The sequence below is a fragment of the Metopolophium dirhodum genome, chromosome 3, assembly GCF_019925205.1.
Source record: "Metopolophium dirhodum isolate CAU chromosome 3, ASM1992520v1, whole genome shotgun sequence".
Lineage (NCBI taxonomy): Eukaryota > Metazoa > Arthropoda > Insecta > Hemiptera > Aphididae > Metopolophium > Metopolophium dirhodum.
This window is the reverse complement of record NC_083562.1, coordinates 25,104,735-25,127,243: the sequence shown is the minus strand read 5'-3', so window position 1 is coordinate 25,127,243 and position 22,509 is coordinate 25,104,735. Positions and strand designations below refer to the sequence as shown.

The window sequence follows — 22,509 nt, the reverse complement described above, 5'->3', positions numbered from 1 at the left end:
TGTTCTACTGAACAGTACCTAGGTGATGAGTATATCTCATCATTGAGTCACTGTAATTTATGTGAATTCAATGATAGATTATTCATTATACTGAGCGAAAAACTGTCCGTCGGTCTACATAACTAAGGGCCGTTCTTACAATGTCCGGAAAAGTGTAGTAAATACAAATTAAGATTATTTTTTTTTCAATTAAATGAAAAACTGATAATTTTATGTATAGTTCTTTATATTATATTTGCTTAAATGTTAATTTTAAAAACTAGGTGTTGAATTGGCTTACTGAATTTTGAATACGCATTTTGAATTTCAAGTTATAATAGGTAAACGTGTTTGTAAAATCTGAATTCATTGAATGAAGATGAGTTTGCTTTTATAATGAGAATATTTATAACTTAATTAAATATTAATAATATAATATTGACTGCTGAATATCTGCATACTACTTTTCCTATATTATGGTAAAATACCAGTCTGTTATAATTGGATACTTAAATTCATCAATAGTTGGCCTAATTCATAGTACAGACTATGCTAGTATTTTAGTCAAGTGGCGATTGGTGAGTGGTGAGTATACTTTTAGTAACTAATTATGATAATCAAGTGTAATAAATTGTTCTGTTGTGATTAATTTAGTAGAGTAGTGTACAAAAAATGTAGTTTAGTTAGTTCATTCAGATTTTGTTCTATTTTTTATTTACCAGTTAGTAGGTAGGTACTAGGTAGGTAGTTATCTAATACCTACCTCAATCTCCGCTAGCCATAACTACTGACATATTTTGAGCTGTAAACCTAGAGGTGAATAATTGTATATGACTGAACTTGAGTACCTAATGAGTATTGACGTTGGGAAAATTAAAAATATAATTGAGTGTCAATAATTCGAAAACCTTGATAACTTGAATTTTTTTCTTGCCCCTTGAAATGTTTTTAAGTTGTGTTTGATGTATATTACTATACAAAAAGTCGAATTAATTTTTATTCCTCTAGAGTTTCGAGTGATCGAGATTTCTGTAGGATTGGCTATAAAATAATAATTTTCAGATTTAAAATAAAAGGACAATTTGTGGGATACCTAGCTAAATTAAATTTGTTCTATATAATAATATAAGGTCTATTCCGTATTTCCGTGCGTCCGTGGTATTGGCGTATTTCGTATAGAACATGGACTATACTGCTAACTGCTATATAGCCATAGGGCATTTGACTATTTGAATTTTAAGCGGTGCGTCCACTGCGGCTCTGCGACAGTGCTTGTTGAGGCTTGAGTTGAACAACCAGATGGCGCTGGTGTGCATTTTGTGTGCGCCGCCATAAAATATATTCTATGAGGGTGCTTGGATTTCATTCCAAGGTGAATATATATATCAAAGTATCAAGTTTCGTTGATAACAATTGATATTTTCGCGCCATTATTTGCCAAACACTGGGAAATATGGCCGGAAATCGAAATACTTTATCATAGACGTCGTGTATATTAACCAACACCTGTGGATCTGGTGAAGCGGTCCGTCGCAATTGCCAGTCATCCTTTTCATTTGTTGGTGTCGTTATTGCTCAAGCTGCTGAGAAATCTGGTAATTCTACACATATTTATTGTTTAGAACAAAGTACTGGTAAGCGTATTGAAAATATTTAATCATGATTTTATGAGTATAGTACTCGCATTGGCCAATATTCGTCTGAAAATATTTATATATATTTTTTTTCTCCACTAGGTCTGATAGTCACGTAAAGGTCGAGCACATGGCAGGTGGTATAAATGGCGACCCAGAACCAAAAGGTGTTAAACGCAAATGTGAAGAACCCTCCATAACACAAGAACAGCATGATTCACTTTCTGACAACAATGGAATGCATACAGATATCCCAATTGTCAATACTAAGGTACGCTGCAAGTTTTGTCATAAAACAAATACAGAAGATGTGTGTATACCTTCAAGTGCCGCACCAGAATGCATTGTGTTAACAAACGAGATTTTGGCTAATATTTACACTGATAATGATGATGTGGTACAACACAACTTAACAAATTACAGCATTTATGATGAAAATGGGCATATGTGCTCTATAGATTCAGGGGTAATGGAGAGAAATATCACAATATATATGACTGGCTATGTAAAACCAATTTATGATAATAGTCCTGGTATAGAAGAAGGAATAGCTGCTAGAGAATTGGGACCAATATTGGAATGGTGGTTATCATCATACGATGGCGGTACTCAGGCATTAATAGGTATAAACACAGAATATGCTGATTATTTATTAATTGAACCACACCCTAAATATAAAAAATACATGACGTCAGTAACTGAAAAGATACATTTAAGTAGAGAGGTAATTAAAAATATTTTAAGTAGTGAATACGACGATCCAACATATGAAGATATTTTAAATTGTATAATAAACTCTGTAAACCCAGCAACAGGCAATAAATTCACTGAAGAAGATCTTATTTCTCATGCCCAATTTGTCCTCAATCAAGTATTAGAATACGATTTAAATGACACATATCATTTACCTTTAGCAGAAACTCAATGTATTGAAACATTGACCCAGCTTTCAGGGGCTGCAAAACCTGTCAAAGCACTATCTAGAAGAGCCGGACAAAGAAATCAATATGTGAAAACTGATATTAATAAACGAGAGTTCAGCAAGGCAACTACTACAGAGTTAGTTAAAGATGTATTTGAAAATATGTTTGCGGCTCAATTAGATATTGATGATAAAGAAAATGAAGGAAACGTGAATAAACTTGTTAAGACCATGTTTGATGATGTTTGCAACTCTAAAATAAAAAAAGAAATATCTGATATACGTGTAAATGTTAATCAGGTGTTGTGGAGAGATCAAATACTGTGTGAAAAGATGTTTGTTGTTGTGAAAAACAATGCCTCAACAATTCCATTAATAGGATGCATAGAATATTTTTTTAAGACAAAGTTTAAAAATAATGCCCATATTCAGCTCTTTATGCATAGTTATGAAACTGTACTGGGTGAAACAGCTGACCCTCAGGAAATATTTTCTCTCAAAAATTGTACAAATATTGATATAAAAAATGTTGTCAGAGTATTAGATGTTGTACAAAAAATACCTAGTAAAAATTGGTTTCAACTCGGTAATTCAAAATTACAAGATCTCTTAGAACCTATCAATCGCAAAAATAAAAATTCATTTTTTTATCAACTACAATATGATGATAAATTCGGACGATTCGAATATCCAAAACCGTTAGAACCAAATACTGTTATTACAGAAGGTTATTGTAGTAATTGTGAAGATTTTGTCTTAGAACAAAAATCAAAAGAACCTGAATTACACGAGTTTATTGAACAAGATAAGAATATTTCATATTTTTATAAATTTAAATTATTTGATGAAGAGTATAAAGTTGGTAGCTTTATTTATCTACAACCTGAAATATTCAAAACAGCTTCAAGATCAAATATGATTGGAGAAGAACCATTTGAGTTTAAAAAGACAAATAAAAATATAAGTAATCAAGAACAAAAAATTATTGATGAAACTAAATATCCTGAGTATTATCGTAAGTCATTGGAAAATACAATGCGTGGTTCAAATGAAACTACTCCAGATCCATTTGAAATCGCAGAAATATTGGCAATTTACTTTGTCGATTGGGATAGAAAAAATATCAAGCTGATTGTACGACGTATGTATAGAGCTGAACAAATTCCTCTAGAAGATTATGCTAAAAATTCAGATATGAATATGTTATTTTGGTCAGAAGAAGAATTTAGGGTTACATATCAAAACATACGTGGTAAATGTTATGTTTCTTTCATTTCTAATATTCAAGATCCACTTTTGTGGTCTTCGGGTGGACCAGATCGATTTTATTTCACAAAGAAATATGATTTTATATTTGGCTCTATTGTCTCTGAACATGAACTTCCAAGTGAAGCTAAACTGACTGGAAAAGAAGTTTATGTTAATTATAAATATCAATATGTGGATGAAAATAAATTGCAGTATATACCATCATATAAGAAAATCAAACCACTCAGAGGACTTGATATATTTGCTGGTTGTGGCGGTCTGTCTAGGGGCTTAGAAGATAGTGGTCTCGTTATAAGTAATTGGGCTATTGAGTGCGATGACAAAGCTGCAGGCGCATTTAAATTAAACAATCCAGAGGCAACTGTGTTTGTTGAAGATTGTAATCATTTATTAAAATTAGCAATGTCTGGCGAAAAAACAAACAGTAAAAATCAAAACATACCACAAAAGGGTGAAGTTGACTTCATTTGTGGAGGACCTCCTTGTCAAGGGTTTAGTGGAATGAATAGGTTTAATTCTGGTCAATATTCATTGTTCAAGAACTCTCTGATTGTTTCATTTTTATCATATATTGATTTCTACCGTCCAAAATATTTTGTCATGGAGAACGTTAGAAATTTTGTATCCTTTAAAAGAAGTATGGTTCTTAAATTGACTCTTAGATGTATTACACGTATGGGCTACCAGTGTACATTTGGTATTCTACAAGCCGGTAACTTTGGTGTACCTCAAACTAGAAGGAGGTTAATTATTATGGCAGCAGCTCCCGGTGAAAAATTGCCACTCTATCCTGAGCCTATACATGTCTTCAATAGAAGGAGCTCCAGTTTAACTGTTCAAATTGGTACTAAGAAATTCAAAACTAACTGTAAGTATGATGAGTCAGCTCCTATGAGAACAGTTACTGTATATGATGCTTGGTCTGATTTACCTGAAATACCAAATGGAGCAAATGATGAAGATATCATATATAAATCGAAGCCCATTACACATTTACAGAAATTACTTAGATATCCAGACAATCGATATGCAGAATCTATACTGAGTGATCATATATGCAAAGACATGTCATCTTTGGTTCAAGCTAGAATGGCACTGATACCAGTATGTGAAGGAAGTGACTGGAGAGACCTGCCCAATATAACAGTACATTTACCTGAAGGACTTAAAACCAATAAACTTTTGTATACTCACCATGATATCAAAAATGGTTATGGTCCAAATGGTGCATTACGTGGTGTTTGCATGTGTGCCAGTGGTGATAAATGTGATCCGCAAGATCGTCAAAACAATACAATTATCCCTTGGTGCTTACCACATACTGGTAATAGACATAATAATTGGGCAGGCTTATATGGCCGTCTAGCATGGTCAGGGTTTTGTTCAACCACCATTACAAATCCTGAGCCAATGGGAAAACAAGGCAGAGTACTTCATCCTGAGCAACACCGTGTGGTCAGTGTACGAGAGTGCGCCCGCTCACAAGGTTTTAAAGATTCTTTCATATTCCATGGTCCAATCATTAACAAACATAGGCAGATTGGTAATGCAGTTCCTCCACCAATGGGTACAGCTATTGGTCATGAAATAATCAAAGCTATTGACAAAAAACCTAGATTTATTTACAGTCCATTTTTTTAGGCGACCACTGACAAACCTTTTTGTCTTTTTTTATTATATGTTTAAACTATATTTGATCACCTATCGTAATACAAATTTAACTCTTCTTTTATTAAAATTTTCTTTATGTTCATATACATCATCTACTACGATTACAAGGTGTTCAAATATTATAATCATTTGATATGAAATTTAATTTTAGTTTATTTTTAATTTTAATTTTATTGGATTATTGCGTATGATTATTGATTTTTTTTTTATTGATTATTGTAATTCAGTTAATGTTGATGCTTATATTATATTATAAATGTTTTATTTAGTGACTATAAATTATAATATAAGCCTACACTAGATTCAGGTTTCATACCAATTTTTTTATTAATTATATTCTTACATTTTATTTTCATAAGTCATTTTACATTTTTTATCTTATATATCATTGATTTCTTTTTTATTTAATATAATATTATTGTTTATACTTAAATACATTCCATTACAATTACAAACTATTATTTTGATACAGAATATTGTTATTTATTTATGCAAATGTCTTGTTAATTTTGTTATACTTCAGAATAATAAGATATAGAAATTTCTCAGTATTTTTAAAAGTATTTAAGTACTATGTATAAAATATTTGTTATACATTAATATTATTTTTAACTCTGATAATATTTGATAGTTTTATAGTCATACTTCAAAGTTAAATTGGTAAGTATATTTTAATTTAAGTTACTAAAGTTGTGTACAAATTACAATTTCTATAAATATTGTCTTTAATTGGTTGTTAAACTGAAAATACTACCTTATATTTCCAGTTGGTAGATGTAATTCAAAGTGATGAGAAGTGTCAATATTACCTGGAGTCAAGTTAAAAAAAATTCATTAATGATTAATGATTAGAGTAGAGCTATTTATTATTATTTCAAAAACATAAAATGCCATCAACCAATTATGGACATACTTATCAACAGTACAATTTTAAATATATATTTTATTAGTGATTATATTTATTTAATTTGAAAGTTATATTAGGTATATATTTAGGGGAATACGGACATCCGGCCGAATCCAAACGGCCGACGGCTATATAGGCCGACAGTCAGATAGCCGAAACTATTTTAGCCGACAAGGTCAAAAGGCCGACACTACGAAAAGCCGACACTAAAATAAATTAAGTATAAGCTATACATTTTCAATTCGATAACGTAGTGTTGTCTTTTGTTGTAATAATGTTATCGATAACTTATCGAAATTTAACGATACCTAATACCTATAGCCTGTAATCTACAGTGGGTATTGCTATTGCATGTTCATAAATACTGTTTCAGTTGATTCGTAACCACGCCGCGTCTTTGCATTCATTTTTGTGTCGTTGTTTAATTTAATTTATGTATTTGCATTAAATAATTATGGAATATAAAATTGAAATTTTTGGTACAAAATTATTAATTGACAATTTTATCATGATTAAAAACAAAAACCGTAACAATAAATATTATTGGGAATGTGAAAAGAGGAAACATACTAAACGGCATAATAGTAATAATGAATATTGTAATGCAAGAGCAGTAACAATTCTTGTTGATGGTAATCATATTGTTAAAGATAATTCTTTTTTAAATCACAACCATGGGCCTGACCCATGCCGATTGTTGGTAAAGAAAAACATAAAATATATTGTTTCAAAAGCTCTGTCTTCGAGAGATAAACCTTCGCAAATAATACAGGAAGCAACGAGTCGCATCCCCGTCAATTCTCAGCCATACATGCCATCAGTTGAAGCAACGCGAAAAATTATTTCACGGTGTAGAAAACATCAGAATCCACCAGAACCAACAAGTCTTTCACAAATAGATATTCCTCTTAACTTATGTAAGTCTTTTAATGGTCAAACATATTTGGCGAAAAATCCAGTCTAGTGGATTGGCTACTAAATATGGAGAAAATGAAGAATTTAGTTTACAACTTCGATGTATGTGGTCACTTGCATTTTTACACCCATCAGATATACCTAATGCTTTTGATCAATTGAAAGATTCATTACCCTATGACATTCAAAATTACTTTGAAGAAAATTACGTGCATGGAAAAGTACGAAGGAAATTTAGAAATGGAATAGTATCTCGATATGAGCCATTGTTTCCACCATCATTTTGGTCAATACATTTCAATCATGAAAACAATATTCCAAGGACACAAAACAAAGTCGAAGCATGGCACAAAAGATGGAAAGTATTAGTAGGAGCTGATCACGTTGGGGTGTATCGTATAATTGAGGAAATGAGAAAAGAGCAACAACACGTTGTGGGTAAGATAAGTTCACGAATAAAAATATTCTACTAATATTACAATAAAATATAATTTATTTATACATACATTTTGATTCCAGGGCAAATTCAAATTATTTTATCCGGACAAGCAAGGCCAAAACAAAGTTCAAAGTACGTAAAACGTCAAAACCAAATTCAAACTATTCTAAATGATAAAGAAAACAGAACAACCCTCGAGACAATAAGAGGTATTGCATACAATTTGCACTATTAATTTTTATTTATTAACATTTAACTATATAACATAATTATCAATTATAATTTTATAAACTATTAGTATTTTTTATTTTTTATGTATAAATATCAAATTTTTTAATTTTTAAAACATATTAGGAATATAAAATGTACTCAATAATAATTTATTAGTATTTTTTATTTTTATGTATAAATATCAAATTTTTTAATTTTTAAAACATATTAGGAATATAAAATGTACTTATAATTATTAACAATACACTAAATTTTATTTTTAAGAATAAGTATCACCTATATATATATATCTGTGTGTGTGCATAATTTACCTATCTCAACATAAAATTACTTAATCGGCCATTTAATATGTCGGCCTAATGCGTGTCGGCCTATAAATTTGTCGGCCATTTAGTATGTCGGCCTATTGCGTGTCAGCCAAATGTCTGTCGACCAAATGTCTGTCGGCCGATTGTACCACACCCATATTTAGGACACGTTGAAGTATTAACCCAATTCATATTGTCAAACAACTAAAGTTACTAAAATATTATGGATTTAAATCTGTTTATATAAACTAAAGAAATAATATTAATGGGACTAGTGTTAACAGAATAGTGATAAATCATGAATGTCTGATAATTTGAAACAGTTGTATATTCATATTTGTTTGAAGTCCTATGTTTGCGATCATGAATCCACATATATATGATAATGCTGAAGATGGACATAAAAATGTGCACAGATAACTAATAAAATAACCCATAAATCATGTTGTCCAACTACATTGGAATTCTATCTCTACAATACTTACTAACCAATTATTATTTAAATATTATGTTTCTCATAGAAAACAATATTACGTTTGAATTATTCTTATGATAAATACTACAACCAAGAATAGCTGAATATTAAAACATCATAATATAGTATTAAACATAAATGTATTTAACACATTTTTATTGATTCACTTTATTATGACAGTAAGAACAGTAACTATAAGTGCAAATTTTTTCTTTTTATATTTATTCTTATAATAAAGCAAACATATTACATTGTATACTCTCTTCAATAAGTTTAATATAAAATCAAATTTTGTAATAATTAAAAAATATTTCTTCTCAAATTATTAGGTGTTTTATTAATTGCTAAAATTTCAAATGGCTGAATAGTAGCTGCACTGTTTAGGACATAAATGCATCAACAGTAATACCTACATAAACTAGCATTGATTTAACAATATAATATTAATTTACCTATTTTGATACTAACTATGTATCACATTTACAATAATTTAACAAAACTGTTATAAAAAAAAGGTTAGTGTACACATTGGAAATAATTTATCATCAATAAACATAATATTTAATGATATTATAATGCATGAATACAAAATGTAGAAAAATATTTTAAAGTTAATATGGATCAAATAAAAATCATTTTTTCTAACATATAGTTTTATATATAACAAATGTGTTTAATTTGAATTACAATATATTTATAATATATGTTTTTAAACCACTATAAATTATGTAAAAAGTTTTGGCACGTCCATAAAACTCTACGTTGAAATCGACAGAATTGACAGCATTTAAAGAAGAACATAATTAATTTTAATAATTATAAACTCAGTCAAAGTTTACCAGTCGATTTTGGTGTATACCGTCATTGATACATTTATAAAAGCATTAAGCAGTAAAATAACATTATAAATAACATAAAACCAAAAATAATAAAAATTTATATGTATATAGTTATTTGTTTTGATGAGATGATAAGTTCTCTTGTTATTAACAACATTATCTCTCATCTTATACCTTTGGAACACAAGTTATGTGGATATACAATTTTGAAAACTATTAAGTATTAATAATAATAATAACTTTACTTAACTAAAACTTTAAAAAAAATGCCTTCAGCAAATTATCTTTGTAAGTCATGGATGAATTTCCAATTAGAAATGTCCATTTTATTCAATTGTATTTTTGTTAATACAATTTAAGTAATCATTTCCAAATATTTTTGTTTATGTTTGTTTAACATCTCTGTGACCGTTACCAGCTTCTTTAATGATGGTTGATTTTTACTAAGATTTTGAAGTTCGATTAGATGCGTTTTACAAATGTGATGTAGGGTGCCTAAATTACGGGCAGGGTCACCTTTGATTTTTTCTCCCTCTGATTCTGGTTTCTCGATTACATTGGACAATTGATCTAAAAACACAATCATTCTCTCTTTGTTCTTCAGTATAAACGGATTAACAACTTCCATGTAAGGCTCTTTGCCTCCAAACTCCACCAAATTGGCTAAGTTCTGCAAGCATTTTGCCACCATAATCAGAGATCTAGCTGCCATGGGTGGTGGTGGTTCTGGAATTAGATTGAACTGTCTAGGATTTAAGATTGCTGGGCACAGGAGTCGTAAGAATATAAAACCAGAAACTACTCTGGTCCTAACTAATCTTTCATACGGCCACTTATTCATTACCATTCTTTGTAGACATCCGCATATGTATCGTAAAGTACGAGGACAGGCGTCAGCAGACATAAATATGGATTGCGTGATCTCATCTAATACTAACAAAAGAAACTCAGCGTTGTCACAAGCATCATCTGGGGACTCCATTTTACATGGATTAAGTTCACATGATTGTTTACTTTCCAATAATTTAAACACAGTTTGTTGAATTGCAGATTTTAAGAAATCTGAACAAACGGATTTCATATAAAGGTCCATTAAAGTTGTAGTTAATGATGCAGCCCGAAATAGTGTAGTAGTCTCATCCTCTTTCATTATCTCTACATCATTTAAACTTCTTAATAAATCAGCTTCTTTTTTCTCGTGTCGGAAAATTCCCATTAAAGATGTAGCCAAAGGCATGCGGTCCTGGTGGCATAGATCTGCTAGTGCCCGTACAGATTCTAAATCTGGATCAAGAATTAGCTGCTGCATTGGTGAATACTCTTCAGTCGGCATGATGAGATCGTGTAAGTATCTAGTACGCAATCGTAGAGAACCCCATTCCCCAATTGGTGTTATACCACTTAAAGGATACCAGTCTTCGACTTCAGCTCCATTGTTCAATGTATTCAAGTCTACGGTTAATTCGGCTACCTCAGTATCTTTTGATCGTTTTCCTTTATTGTAAATGCTTACAGTGAATGTTAATACATCAGGAGGTACATCGTCTAAAGTGAACTCTTCGTCAAACACAGGATCAGGTCCGCTCTTAGCTCGAGTTCTGGCTACTTTTACTTGATTCAGAGATATTATACAAAATGGGTTTGGTACAAGTTTAAATGGCAAACGATGGGCATCCAAAATGTGCAGCTGTAAGCAGCGTAATTCGCGTAATTTGTGTGCTTTAGGAACTCTTGACAACTGAGTGACGCAGTACATTCTTAAAGAGGAAAGCCATTCTTGAAATAAATCTTGTGTCGCTAAAGATAAATAAGTTATAGTAGCCAAACATGGTAAAGCTCTTTCGACTAACTGGAAACAATTAGGTCTATCAAATACACTTTCATGTACTGGATACAAGTAAGCACAACTCAATTCTATCAAACCTTTAGGTTTAGTTCTTTTAGGATTATCATAAAAACATAAATGAGTATCAACTCCATCAATTAATAAGACAAAATATAATGACTTCCATTTTTTATTCTTGTCGCTTTTCTTGTACATATACCCTTGCATTTTTATTCCTTTTACTTTTTTGATCCCCACCTGTTCGCGACATTCTCGAAGTGTTGCATATATTTTTTCAGCTTGTTGTACTTCCTTTTGTTTAATTGGTAAATCCAATAACTCATTAGAGTTACGACACACAGGCATCACAAGAGTATGCCCCTCAACTATCTGTTCTTTACGGTATCTATTTATGACGGCATCTAAACATTCAAATGTACGACCACCCATCAAATAACGAACACCTTTTTTTTCAATACGAAATCTTTGGATTTGATTGTTGACATGAAAGAATAATGAATAATCACCCGGAGAATTATCACTTGGTCTCACTAAAAAACTTCCAGGACCAGATTTGACTAACATGTCAACAGCTTCATTTTTTGTTACGCCTGGATGAAACCAATCGAAAACTGTGTTTGGATCAATGTTTTCATCTAAATGATCAACCTGAAAATGTAAGTTTTGTATTTAATAGTCGTTTGTTATTACTTAATTAGTTAAGGTTGTCATTAATTGATTGCTTGAAATTAATAAGAAACATTTGTTCTAAATTAATCAGGCATGACTATTTTAAAATTCATATTGTATTCATATCATAATATATTTAAATTACTATTTATCTATAGACTAATAAATGATAAGGTCCGTCATAGGATTTTTTATTCATCTACTTTTTCACTTTTGTAATGCTATTATTTTGTAACACTAGTTATTAATTAATTTTTTTAAATAATACCTAATTATTCTAAATAAAAAGTTAGTATCAAAATATAAAATAACTGTTGAATTTTCAATTAATTATAAAAGTATTACTGTGGATTTACACAAAAACTAGAACTTTTAACCCATTTAGTAGTAAAATATTTTGAACTATATAGTTAAATAAGGTAATATAGCAAATACTGTAATTACAAATATATTACATAAATACTAAATAAATTAATCAATTATTTACTGTTATTTACCATATATTATTTTCTAAACCCTAATAAACAAAAAAATATTAATAATTTAATAGATACAATAACTTACTAAGTCTCTAAAAATCATTCCTTGTTCACCTGTTCTATGAGCAGTTACCCATAGCCATCCATCTCCCATGTCATTGTGTACAAAGAATATGTCACCTTTTTGAAATGTTAGTTCATCTGTATCTGGCATTTTAGTGTAAGGTAAAATTGCTACAACACGTTTTTTATCATTGACCGGTTCAGGAGGCGCTACTGGATACGCAAGTCTCTCTCTTTTCAATAAGTCTGAACAATTTGTATAATAACCGATTAAATCAGACAAACTGTCAAACTGTCGGCCACCTATGTAGAAATCACCACATACAGCCGTCACTCTAAAGTGATTGATACCAGTACGTCCCAGATAGGATAGCACATATGAGCCTGGTTTACGATCACTTTCACGCACCAAGTAACTACCCAAATCTACAGCCTGCCACAGTCGTTCCTCGGCTGCATGCCGACTCAACCGACCATGATACCAATGATTTTCAGGTGGTGCTTTTAACAATGATACATTATTCCTACCGTCCAGTTCATCTTGTTCTATGAATGGATCAAAGTCTTGATCGAGAATGTCTTGGCTATCTTCACTGTTGAGACTTAGCGTAGCATGTACCTTATCGCGCAACACCACACCTGGACCACCTCTAATGAACTCAGCCATAGTTTTCTTTATGAAGTCAATTGTGAACGGGTTCAATTAGCTTAATCTATCATTTCATTTCTCAACCCATCAACCGTTAATAAAGATCCAGTTAACAGATGAGCCTAAACAGGAAGATTTTAATGGCGTCCACTGAAACCACCGTCCTAGCACTTAGACGTTAACGTCGACACTCGGCGCTTTAAAGAACTGAAGAATAATGAAGTATGAAAACAATAATTTTATAGTAATTGATTAAATGAAAATATATTCTGGTGGTGGTGCCTGATAACGGCGATTCATCAATGATGATAATAGACACGGCGATATTAAATATATCCACCACGGACATACAGGACTGGTCACGAGAATATGAATATTGTGGTTACGAAATGTAGTACAACAGGCGGAGTTCAGGGGGATATTTTCCTTTTAGCATTACTAGCGCCGTCTTAATGGATACTTATGGAACTAGAACATATCGCACAAATTTCTAGTTCCATAAGTATCCACTAAGACAGCGCTAGTAATGCTAAAAGGAAAATATCCCCCCGAATACCGCCTGTTGAACTACATTCCGTGGTCAACCCCTCACACCCTCCAACCTTGTCATGTACAGTCGTGATATATGGTGATATCCACCTTGATTAATATAATAATAATAATATTATTTATGTTATCAGACCATATTTAAACACTTCGGTTGTTACCACTATAGATTATTGTTACCACCACCGATCAGGACGTGATCAATGATTTGTTCACCAATAACCAGTCATAACTGGTTACCACTCACCACCGAAAGTAAAAACACCAATGCGATTTTGCCGGCTATCATGTTCAATGTTGTGATAATAACGTTAACAATTTACAAACAACAAATACAAAATTCAAAGTTTTGAACGTTCAAAAGTTCTAAACTCAGTCCGCTAAGTGCGAACTATGTTCCTTGTGTTAGTCTAAGACTATACTGTATACTGCGCTAAAATGGAAACAGCCGTCGAAGAATATCCACCAGTGGTAAGAGTTATTTTAGCGTGATATATTATGTATATCATTAACCATTATGATCGCATACGATATGTTACAGAACTGGGGTAATGAAAAATTGGAAGAGGCACAGGATACGACCAACGAAAATCCTTGGGACGTAGAGTCGTGGGCGATACTGTTGCGTGAAGCACAGACTCGATGGATCAACGATGTACGGTCGTTCTTTGAAAAACTTGTCACTACATTTCCGACTTCTGGTCGATACTGGAAGTATTATATCGAAATGGAAGTATGTATAATAAATATAATAATATTTATTATTTGTAAAAACGGGTCCTATATTGAAAAAGTTGTTAAAAATAATTCTAGGTATTTATTGCAGTTGACAATACTTATTATATTTTTGTTTTTTAGATGCGTGGTCGGAACTTTGAAAAAGTCGAGAAGGTACAGTAATATTATATTTAACACAACATGTATTTCAACCATTTGTTTTTATTAATACCAACACATATTCATCAGCTCTTTCAGCGTTGTCTCGTCAAAGTACTTAACATTGAACTGTGGAAACTTTATCTGGCTTATGTTAAAGAAACAAAAGCACTTTTACCGACTTACAAGTAAAAATTTTTCAAATTTATGATATTTTTCTGTTACCATACTCAAGGCAAATAAATCAACTCCAATTTCTTTATTTTATTCTATAAAATAAGATAATTATTGTTTAGGAGTCAATTTATCTCTAAGTAAAAAATATCTGCCAACTTGTTATGTAAACCCCATAGGAGCTATAATAAAATATGTTTCTAATATGGCAAGAATTCTCATAATAAGTTAAAGTAAATACAAAACACCAATACTTATTTTTGATTTAAACAGTCTGAGTGATGAATAGACTTTTAAGTTTTAAGTGTAAATAAACATAATAATCACTCATAAAATAGTAGATTAATAAGTATAATTTTTATGGTACCAACTAATTATTGTTATAAAATATATTTGTATATAATATTCATAGTTATTTTAAAATGTAAAATATTTAATTGTATAAATTTTTAAATAAAAAATAACAAGTGACTAACACAATTAAACATGATGAAAAAAATAAGGGTCAGGTTAGTCTTTATTTGTCTCTAACATGATAACAGAAAAATACTAAATTTTCATTTAATGATCTAACTTCTTTAAAAATATATTATAGAGAAAAAATGGCCCAAGCATATGATTTTGCATTAGAGAAAATTGGCATGGATATACATTCACATAACATTTGGCAAGATTACATAACCTTTTTAAGTAGTGTTGAAGCAGTTGGTTCATATGCTGAAAACCAAAAGATTACAGCAATCAGAAAGGTAGTTCAATTTGATTCTTATTTAATATATCATGTTAAGTTATAAATTATTATGAAATTCATATCTTATACTTTAGGTGTATCAACGTGGTGTTGTAAATCCTATGATTAACATTGAATTGTTATGGAAAGAATATCTGGCTTTTGAACAAAGTATTAATATTATGATTGCTGACAAGATGATGATTGAACGAAGTAGAGATTATATGAATGCCAGAAGAGTCACCAAAGAGTACGAGGTAGTTATAAGAGGACTAAACAAGAATTATCCTAGTGCACCCCCAACTGGTAGCCTAGATGAGATGAAACAAGTAAGTGTCTGATTTTGTTAATTTTATTTTTAGTTGTGTACTAAAAAATAATTATTTATTTCAATAGGTGGAATTGTGGAAAAAATATATAATCTGGGAAAAAGCGAACCCTTTGAATACCGAAGACACTGCATTAATTACAAGACGAGTAATGTTTGCTTTTGACCAAGCACTATTATGCATGACCCATCATCCTGACTTTTGGTATGAAGCTGCCCAATTTTTAGATGGAAGTTCTAAAATTCTCTCAGAAAAAGGGGTAAGTATTATTAAACAATTACCTACAAATTATTAAATATTATATTATTATTATAACATTTATGTGTTAAGGATATATCAGCAGCTAAACAGTATAGCGACGAAGCAGCTAATGTTTATGAAAGAGCAATTGGTACTGTATTAAATACAAGTATGTTACTACGTTTTGCTTATGCTGATTTTGAAGAAGGTCGTATGAATTATGAAAAAGTTCATAGTATTTATAAAAGTTATTTAGAAAATGAAATTACCACTGATCCAACACTGGTATGAATTTTAAAAATTGTATTGTATCATCTAAATAACAAATTTAATATTTTATTGGTTTACAGACATATGTACAATATATGAAATTTGCTCGTCGCGCCGAAGGAATTAAATCTGCACGTGCAGTTTTTAAAAAAGCAAGGGATGACTCTAGATCTAAATACCATGTTTATGTCTCTGCTGCTTTAATGGAATATTATTGTAGTAAAGATAAAAACATTGCTTTTCGTATTTTTGAGCTTGGATTAAAAAAGTATTGCGACAACCCTCAGTATATTATTAGTTATATAGATTATCTTTCTCACCTTAATGGTAAATAATTCATCCATAATATTAAATAATATTTCATACATTTATGGTACTACTTTTTTTTTTATAGAGGATAATAATACAAGGGTATTATTTGAGAGAGTTCTATCAAACACAAGTCTTGAACCAGAAAAATCTGTGTAACCATTATTATTTTTAAAATAAATTATAATTTACAATAATGCAAACATTTGTTAATTTAATTTTTATTAATTTCAGAGATATTTGGAATCGATTCCTTGAATTTGAATCAAATATAGGAGATTTATCAAGCATACTGAAAGTAGAGAAACGGAGATCTGCTGTTTTTGGCAAGGTAATTTAAAATAATTATATAAAAACATTAAATATAATTGAATTTTTTGAATTTAGCTAGTTGAGTTTGAAGGAAAAGAAACAGCACAACTTGTGGATAGGTATAGGTTTTTAAACTTATTTCCATGTACAAGTCCCGAGTTGAGATCTATTGGTTATAACGAAGTTACCAATACAGTATCTAAAACAATGCATAATTCCACCCAAAGGTCTGCAGTTATCGATGGGTTAGATGACTTAGATAATCGACCCAACGAAAAAAGATTGCCAGTGCCAGATATTTCTCAAATGGTACCTTATAAACCAAAATTGAATGCTTTTCCAGGCGAACATATTGTGCCAGGTAATAAAAATGAAATATTTGTTGATTTTATAATATTATAAATAACATTTTAAAGGAGGAACCTTTCCGCCGCCACCACCAGCTTGTCAGCTAATGCAAGTATTACCACCACCCGGTTGTTTTCATGGCCCATTTGTGTCTGTAGACATGCTTATGGATATTTTCTTGAGACTTATACTTCCTGACAAAGGTAAGTCCCTTAATATATTTATTTTAGATATTGAAATTAGATCACTGGTCTTGAATACAAGTTATTTTTTCAAAGTAATTTATACCCAACTCATTTTTAAAAATGACTTAATAGTTAATAGATACAAATTGAATATTAATCTCCTGCACTTTTAATTACAAAATAGTATGCAAATTTTCTTGAACTTTAAACGCTTAAAATAAAATCTGTTGTCTATGTATTTATAATATTTTTAAATTGCTAAAAGAACAACTTAACTAGTATCTTGTATTAAATTTTAACCATTTTGACAGAATTTAAAAACGTTTATAAACACTTTAAAAAAAAAATGTTAACATTTTAAATGTTTATAAAGTGATTAAAAGTAGTCTAAATATTTTGAAAATTTCATTGAGTTTAGAACATGACAATTTAAGTAACAACGGAATGTTTCGAGTTCATATTATTGCAATACCTTTTTTGTTCCCAAGTTAAAAAATCACTTTTACAAAATATAAACATAAGCGTAACTATGGGCGAAAGGGTGCTTAACAGTGGTAAATTATTATTTTTCACTAGTTAAATGTACTGCCAACAATAATGCTTATTATAATAATAATACTAATCGCCTAAGAACATCAATTTTAGGATGATTCAATACTGACACTTGCGCGACATAGAATTTTAGACGTGTTCTTACAAACATACCAATCTATCTAATGAAGTAATAAGAATTTTAAAACAGATTTGGATTTGTCACCAAGCTTACTTGAAATCGATTTACCCACATTTTTAATTTTTTATTTTAATTTCTCCAAAAATTAAAATACCACAATTTTTTAATTTTTAGGAATTTGGAAGATATTATTAAAAATGTGGGAAAGTTGATTTCAATTAGACTTGACGAAAAATTCAAATCTATTTTTAGAATTCTTATTGCTTCATTAGATCAATTGGTAGGTTTAGCAAAGAACACGTTTAAAATCAAATGTCGCACATGTGTTAAAAGAGAGAAAATCATCAGGTGGAATCCCTTTTACTTAAAAATAAAGCTATAAAAAATATTGAATAATATTTTTATTTTGCATTATTATATTTTGATCATGCACATGTACCTATACAAATCTGAGTTATATCTTGAAAAAATAATATATTTGTTTAGTTATAACTTAAACAATAGACAAATTTTTTTAAAATATATTTAATATTATGCTTTTAGGTTCTGAGCGGAGAGAAAAAATGTATTGATTTTACAATGATGTGTGTTTTTATTTTTCTGTCTGTCGTCAAAATTTTGGGTAGTAAAAATCCTCTGATTTTCAAGATAATCATTTTTTCTGATAGAAAAATGAATCTAGTTGGTACTTTTGGGAGGTCAAAATTTAAAATTCCAAGTAGTTTTAGAAAGCGTCAAGACAAAAAAAGGTGGGTTAGTGGATGTCGCTCTGCTGTACAGTAGGTTACAAGTGGGTCACTGTAATGGATGGTGTTAAATTTGAATTCAATGATATAATATCATTGTATAAGAAAAACGATTCTGAGCGAAAACGGTCAGTCAGCCTATGATATTACCAAGTATATTTGATGATATTATTGTGAATAAAGTAATTTATAAATAACCTATTTACGTTGAGCCTTGTTTTCAATTTTCAATCCTTAGCTATAAAAGTTGAACATTTTATAAATTTTTAACTACAAAATAATTATTAAATTATAAATTTGATAAATTTTGTCAAAATTTGAACTTTAAATGCTTATAAAAAAAAATTGTACCTCTGTATTTTTAATATTTTTCAACTGATATTAGAACGATATATCAGGAGCCTTATATTAAATTTTATGCTTTTTTACCCAACAAATAAAATTTTATTGATATTTATAGAAAAAAAAAACAAAAAAAATTGAAAAATGACAGTGTCCGTAAATAGCTCAAAAATAGTCAAATTGCTTTCAAAATTGTATTATGTATAGAAAATGCTAATATAAACATTCAGTGAAATTTTCAAGTATCTACAGTCATACGTTTTTAATTACAATAAAATAAGAAAATCGTTACATGAGAAATCGAGTGAACATCAAATGTTGTGAAAATATGAATTTCAAACGCTCATAAAAATTTAATTTGACCTTCTCGAAGACATTTTTTTTTTGATAAAGGTAGACAAGGTTCATCTGCCTTTGAAACAATAACCTAGGAGCCTTCTAATAAATTTTCAAGCTTTTTTAACCAACAAATAAAATTTTATTGATATTTATAGAAAAAAAAACTAAAAAAAATGGAAACTGAAAATGTTCGTAAACAGCTCAAAATAAGTCAAAATATTTGGAAAATGTTATGGTGTATAGAAAATGCTTATATAAACATTCAGTCAAATTTCATGTACTTACAATCATTTGTTTTAGAGTTGCACCAAAAACCAAAACCGATTTTCTCAAAAACAGATTTTGCGTAAAAATTCCCGTGTTTCCTTAATTTTTCTTTTGTTTTTCATGTCGCTTTTGAAAACTACTGGGAAATTTTTACTTTTGACCCCCCAAAGTACCAACTAGATTCACTTTCCTATCAGAAAAGTTACTGTTGAAGAAAATCCAAGCACTTTTAATATCCTAAAATGTGATGACAGACACAAAAAATAAAAAAAAAACACATCATTGTAAAATCAATACATTCATCGCTTCGTTCAGAATCTGAAATAGAAATTTTTATGCAAAACCAATTTTATTTTTTTGGCGTAACTCAAAAATTAATAACTGTAGACCCTTGAAATTTTCACCAAATATTTATATTAGTATTTACAGATAAAAACTTTCACTTAGTAAATAACAGCAGGGTGGTGGGGTGGGGTACTCATTTGTTCACCATTTTGTTCAATTGAATATATTTTTTATGATATAACAGAATAATAAAATATAATAAAAAATGTGGGTGTATGCTTTTTTATTAGAGTAAATTTATCTACTTTAAAACTTAAAGATAAGACTATTATCTAGGGCCTTGTGTAGGCCTTTTTTGATATTTTAATATTTTAAAGTGAGTTAAACTATTTAAAAAACTAAAATTTCAAATTCTTTATAACTCAGTTATAAATTAAAATATTAATAAAAACCTTCAAAACACTAAAAATAATATTCTTACTTTTACATTTGACGATAAGTGAATTAACTCTATTTTCAAACTTAATAACACAAAATTAGTATTACTGAACGCAGATTTGTTATGTTATTTGTTTACACACATACAGGTGGCATCCTCTTAAGATTATCTGATAATAACATTAAACTAGTAGCTATTCATGTATAATAATCACCGTATTTAACACGTGCAATGTGCAGAGTAGTTATTTGTGATCATAAAATTTACTTATTACACTTTAGTCTTGTTATTATAAAGATGACATTTATACACAGATATTTATAATTTCTTGACTTAAACTATGATTTTAGAAGTTGCTAACAATAAATTTATATTGTCTTATATAGCACCAATGCCAAAAGCTGAAAATGGATGTGATGCAAAATTATTTGACACTGCTGTGTCAGTGCAATGGGCCAATGAAGATGCAGCACATGGTGGTTCCAATAAGAAAAAACGAAGAATAGGAGGACTGTCTGGTAAAGGTGATGACAGTGATGAAGATATTAACCTAGTACCACCACCATTTGATGTATATCGATCAAGACAACAAAAGCGTGTGTCCAAATAACAAATACTATTTTTAATTTTTGTTTACTGGAATTATCATTTTCATTTATTCATTTTAAATATGTTTATTTTTTTTAATTTGTAAATAGTTATTTTAATTAAATAATTATAGCATATTTGTTTATAAACCAAACCAAGATGATTATTAGATATATTAATCATTTATTTAAAAAAAAAATATTATTGATAAAATAATATGTGAAACTATCATTATTTTCAATAAACATTTTTTAACTAATACAACAGGCTCTTCCTGAGACATTACTAATGCTTAATAAACAATTCTACATCATAGATAAACACAAACTTGCTCTTTTATTAAAATATATTCACCCTACCAAAAATAAAAGGAGCAACATAATATTATATTAATATTTTATATCTCCTATAGGCTATGATTGTGTTTTTTCAATGTAAATAATTTTAAATTGTTTATATGCCGTTTGAAAAGTGTTTACAATGTACACATTATCTATAAAACAATATATCTCAAATTTGCACCTCAGATTATATTATGATATATTATTACTTTTGTTATGGCAGCATGAGGTAGGGCCATGGTCCTATTCCTATACTCCTATCACTGGACTGACGTTCATAGGCGTAGTTAGGGGGCTTAGCCCCCCTCCATGTGTCGCTACATGTCTGCCCCCTAAATTTGACCACCCTACAACTATGCCGACCTTAAACATATTAATTTGTATTTTATATGTACACAAAAATGTACATTCATCAATAATTAAATTCACTATTATAGTTTACATTTTAATACTAGTTATTACCTACAACAAACTTATATATTTTATAATTAATAGTACTACTTATAAATTGTAATAATTAGCTGATACATAATATACTGTGTAAATTGTTTTATTTTGTCTATAATGAATATTTTAAAGAAAAATAACTCAAATGATTCTTCATTGAGCCAAAAAAAAAATTGTAAAAGGTCATATTAATTGTTTTTTTTTTTTTTTTTGGTGCAGTATTGAAATTTTATTTTGCATAGCCCGACCTTATAACAGTTAGCCTCCTATAGGCCCTGCTCAGAAAAATATCCTGGTACTGCCACTGCAACTGTATCTATCGATTTCTACATGCACAATATGTCTATAGCAATAGATTATAATAGATTTTCCTATTTTTTCCACTACAGCATACCTGTAGTAATGAATCCTAAATTGTAAAAGTTTAT

General features: G+C 29.8%; 3 protein-coding genes across 5 annotated transcripts; 2 read left to right on the top strand and 1 right to left on the bottom strand.

Annotated features, from left to right (window-relative positions):
- The first annotated feature begins 1,282 nt into the window (after positions 1-1,282).
- Positions 1,283-8,828, top strand: LOC132940199 (DNA (cytosine-5)-methyltransferase 1-like). 3 transcript variants are annotated; one of them, XR_009664069.1, is made up of 3 exons: positions 1,284-1,613; positions 1,716-7,735; positions 7,817-8,828. XR_009664069.1 is itself a non-coding variant. In XM_061007661.1 (2 exons), exon 2 carries the CDS (start codon positions 1,744-1,746, stop codon positions 5,443-5,445), a length of 3,702 nt encoding a protein of 1,233 aa, XP_060863644.1. In that variant the 5' UTR covers positions 1,283-1,574; positions 1,716-1,743; the 3' UTR covers positions 5,446-8,828. The 3 variants fall into 3 exon arrangements, 2 of the variants coding, with proteins under 2 accessions (XP_060863644.1, XP_060863643.1); XM_061007661.1 differs by having other exon boundaries at positions 1,283-1,574; positions 1,716-8,828; XM_061007660.1 differs by having other exon boundaries at positions 1,716-8,828.
- A 107-nt stretch (positions 8,829-8,935) lies between these two features.
- On the bottom strand, positions 8,936-13,617 carry LOC132940200 (ras GTPase-activating protein 1). The gene is made up of 2 exons (XM_061007662.1): positions 12,669-13,617; positions 8,936-12,083 (listed from the first exon to the last, which is right to left on the bottom strand). The coding sequence occupies exons 1-2, from the start codon at positions 13,311-13,313 to the stop codon at positions 9,945-9,947; spliced, it is 2,784 nt and encodes a 927-aa protein (XP_060863645.1). The 5' UTR covers positions 13,314-13,617; the 3' UTR covers positions 8,936-9,944.
- Positions 13,618-14,005: 388 nt separating this feature from the next.
- LOC132941528 (protein suppressor of forked) lies at positions 14,006-22,187 on the top strand. The gene is made up of 14 exons (XM_061009624.1): positions 14,006-14,312; positions 14,383-14,574; positions 14,700-14,732; positions 14,808-14,905; positions 15,487-15,640; positions 15,717-15,950; positions 16,018-16,209; positions 16,281-16,475; positions 16,541-16,787; positions 16,855-16,924; positions 17,004-17,100; positions 17,157-17,442; positions 17,498-17,632; positions 21,092-22,187. The coding sequence occupies exons 1-14, from the start codon at positions 14,280-14,282 to the stop codon at positions 21,313-21,315; spliced, it is 2,190 nt and encodes a 729-aa protein (XP_060865607.1). The 5' UTR covers positions 14,006-14,279; the 3' UTR covers positions 21,316-22,187.
- The last annotated feature ends 322 nt before the right edge of the window (positions 22,188-22,509 follow it).

Coding starts and splice junctions, on each gene's coding strand:
- LOC132940199 (XM_061007661.1), top strand. CDS start 1,744: ATGGCAGGTGGTATAAATGGCGACCCAGAACCAAAAGGTGTTAAACGC.
- LOC132940200 (XM_061007662.1), bottom strand. CDS start 13,313: ATGGCTGAGTTCATTAGAGGTGGTCCAGGTGTGGTGTTGCGCGATAAG. Junction 12,084..12,668: donor GAATGATTTTTAGAGACTTA/GTAAGTTATTGT, acceptor TTACATTTTCAG/GTTGATCATTTAGATGAAAA.
- LOC132941528 (XM_061009624.1), top strand. CDS start 14,280: ATGGAAACAGCCGTCGAAGAATATCCACCAGTG. Junction 16,788..16,854: donor TTATCTTTCTCACCTTAATG/GTAAATAATTCA, acceptor TTTTTTTTATAG/AGGATAATAATACAAGGGTA. Junction 17,101..17,156: donor GATCTGCTGTTTTTGGCAAG/GTAATTTAAAAT, acceptor TTTTGAATTTAG/CTAGTTGAGTTTGAAGGAAA.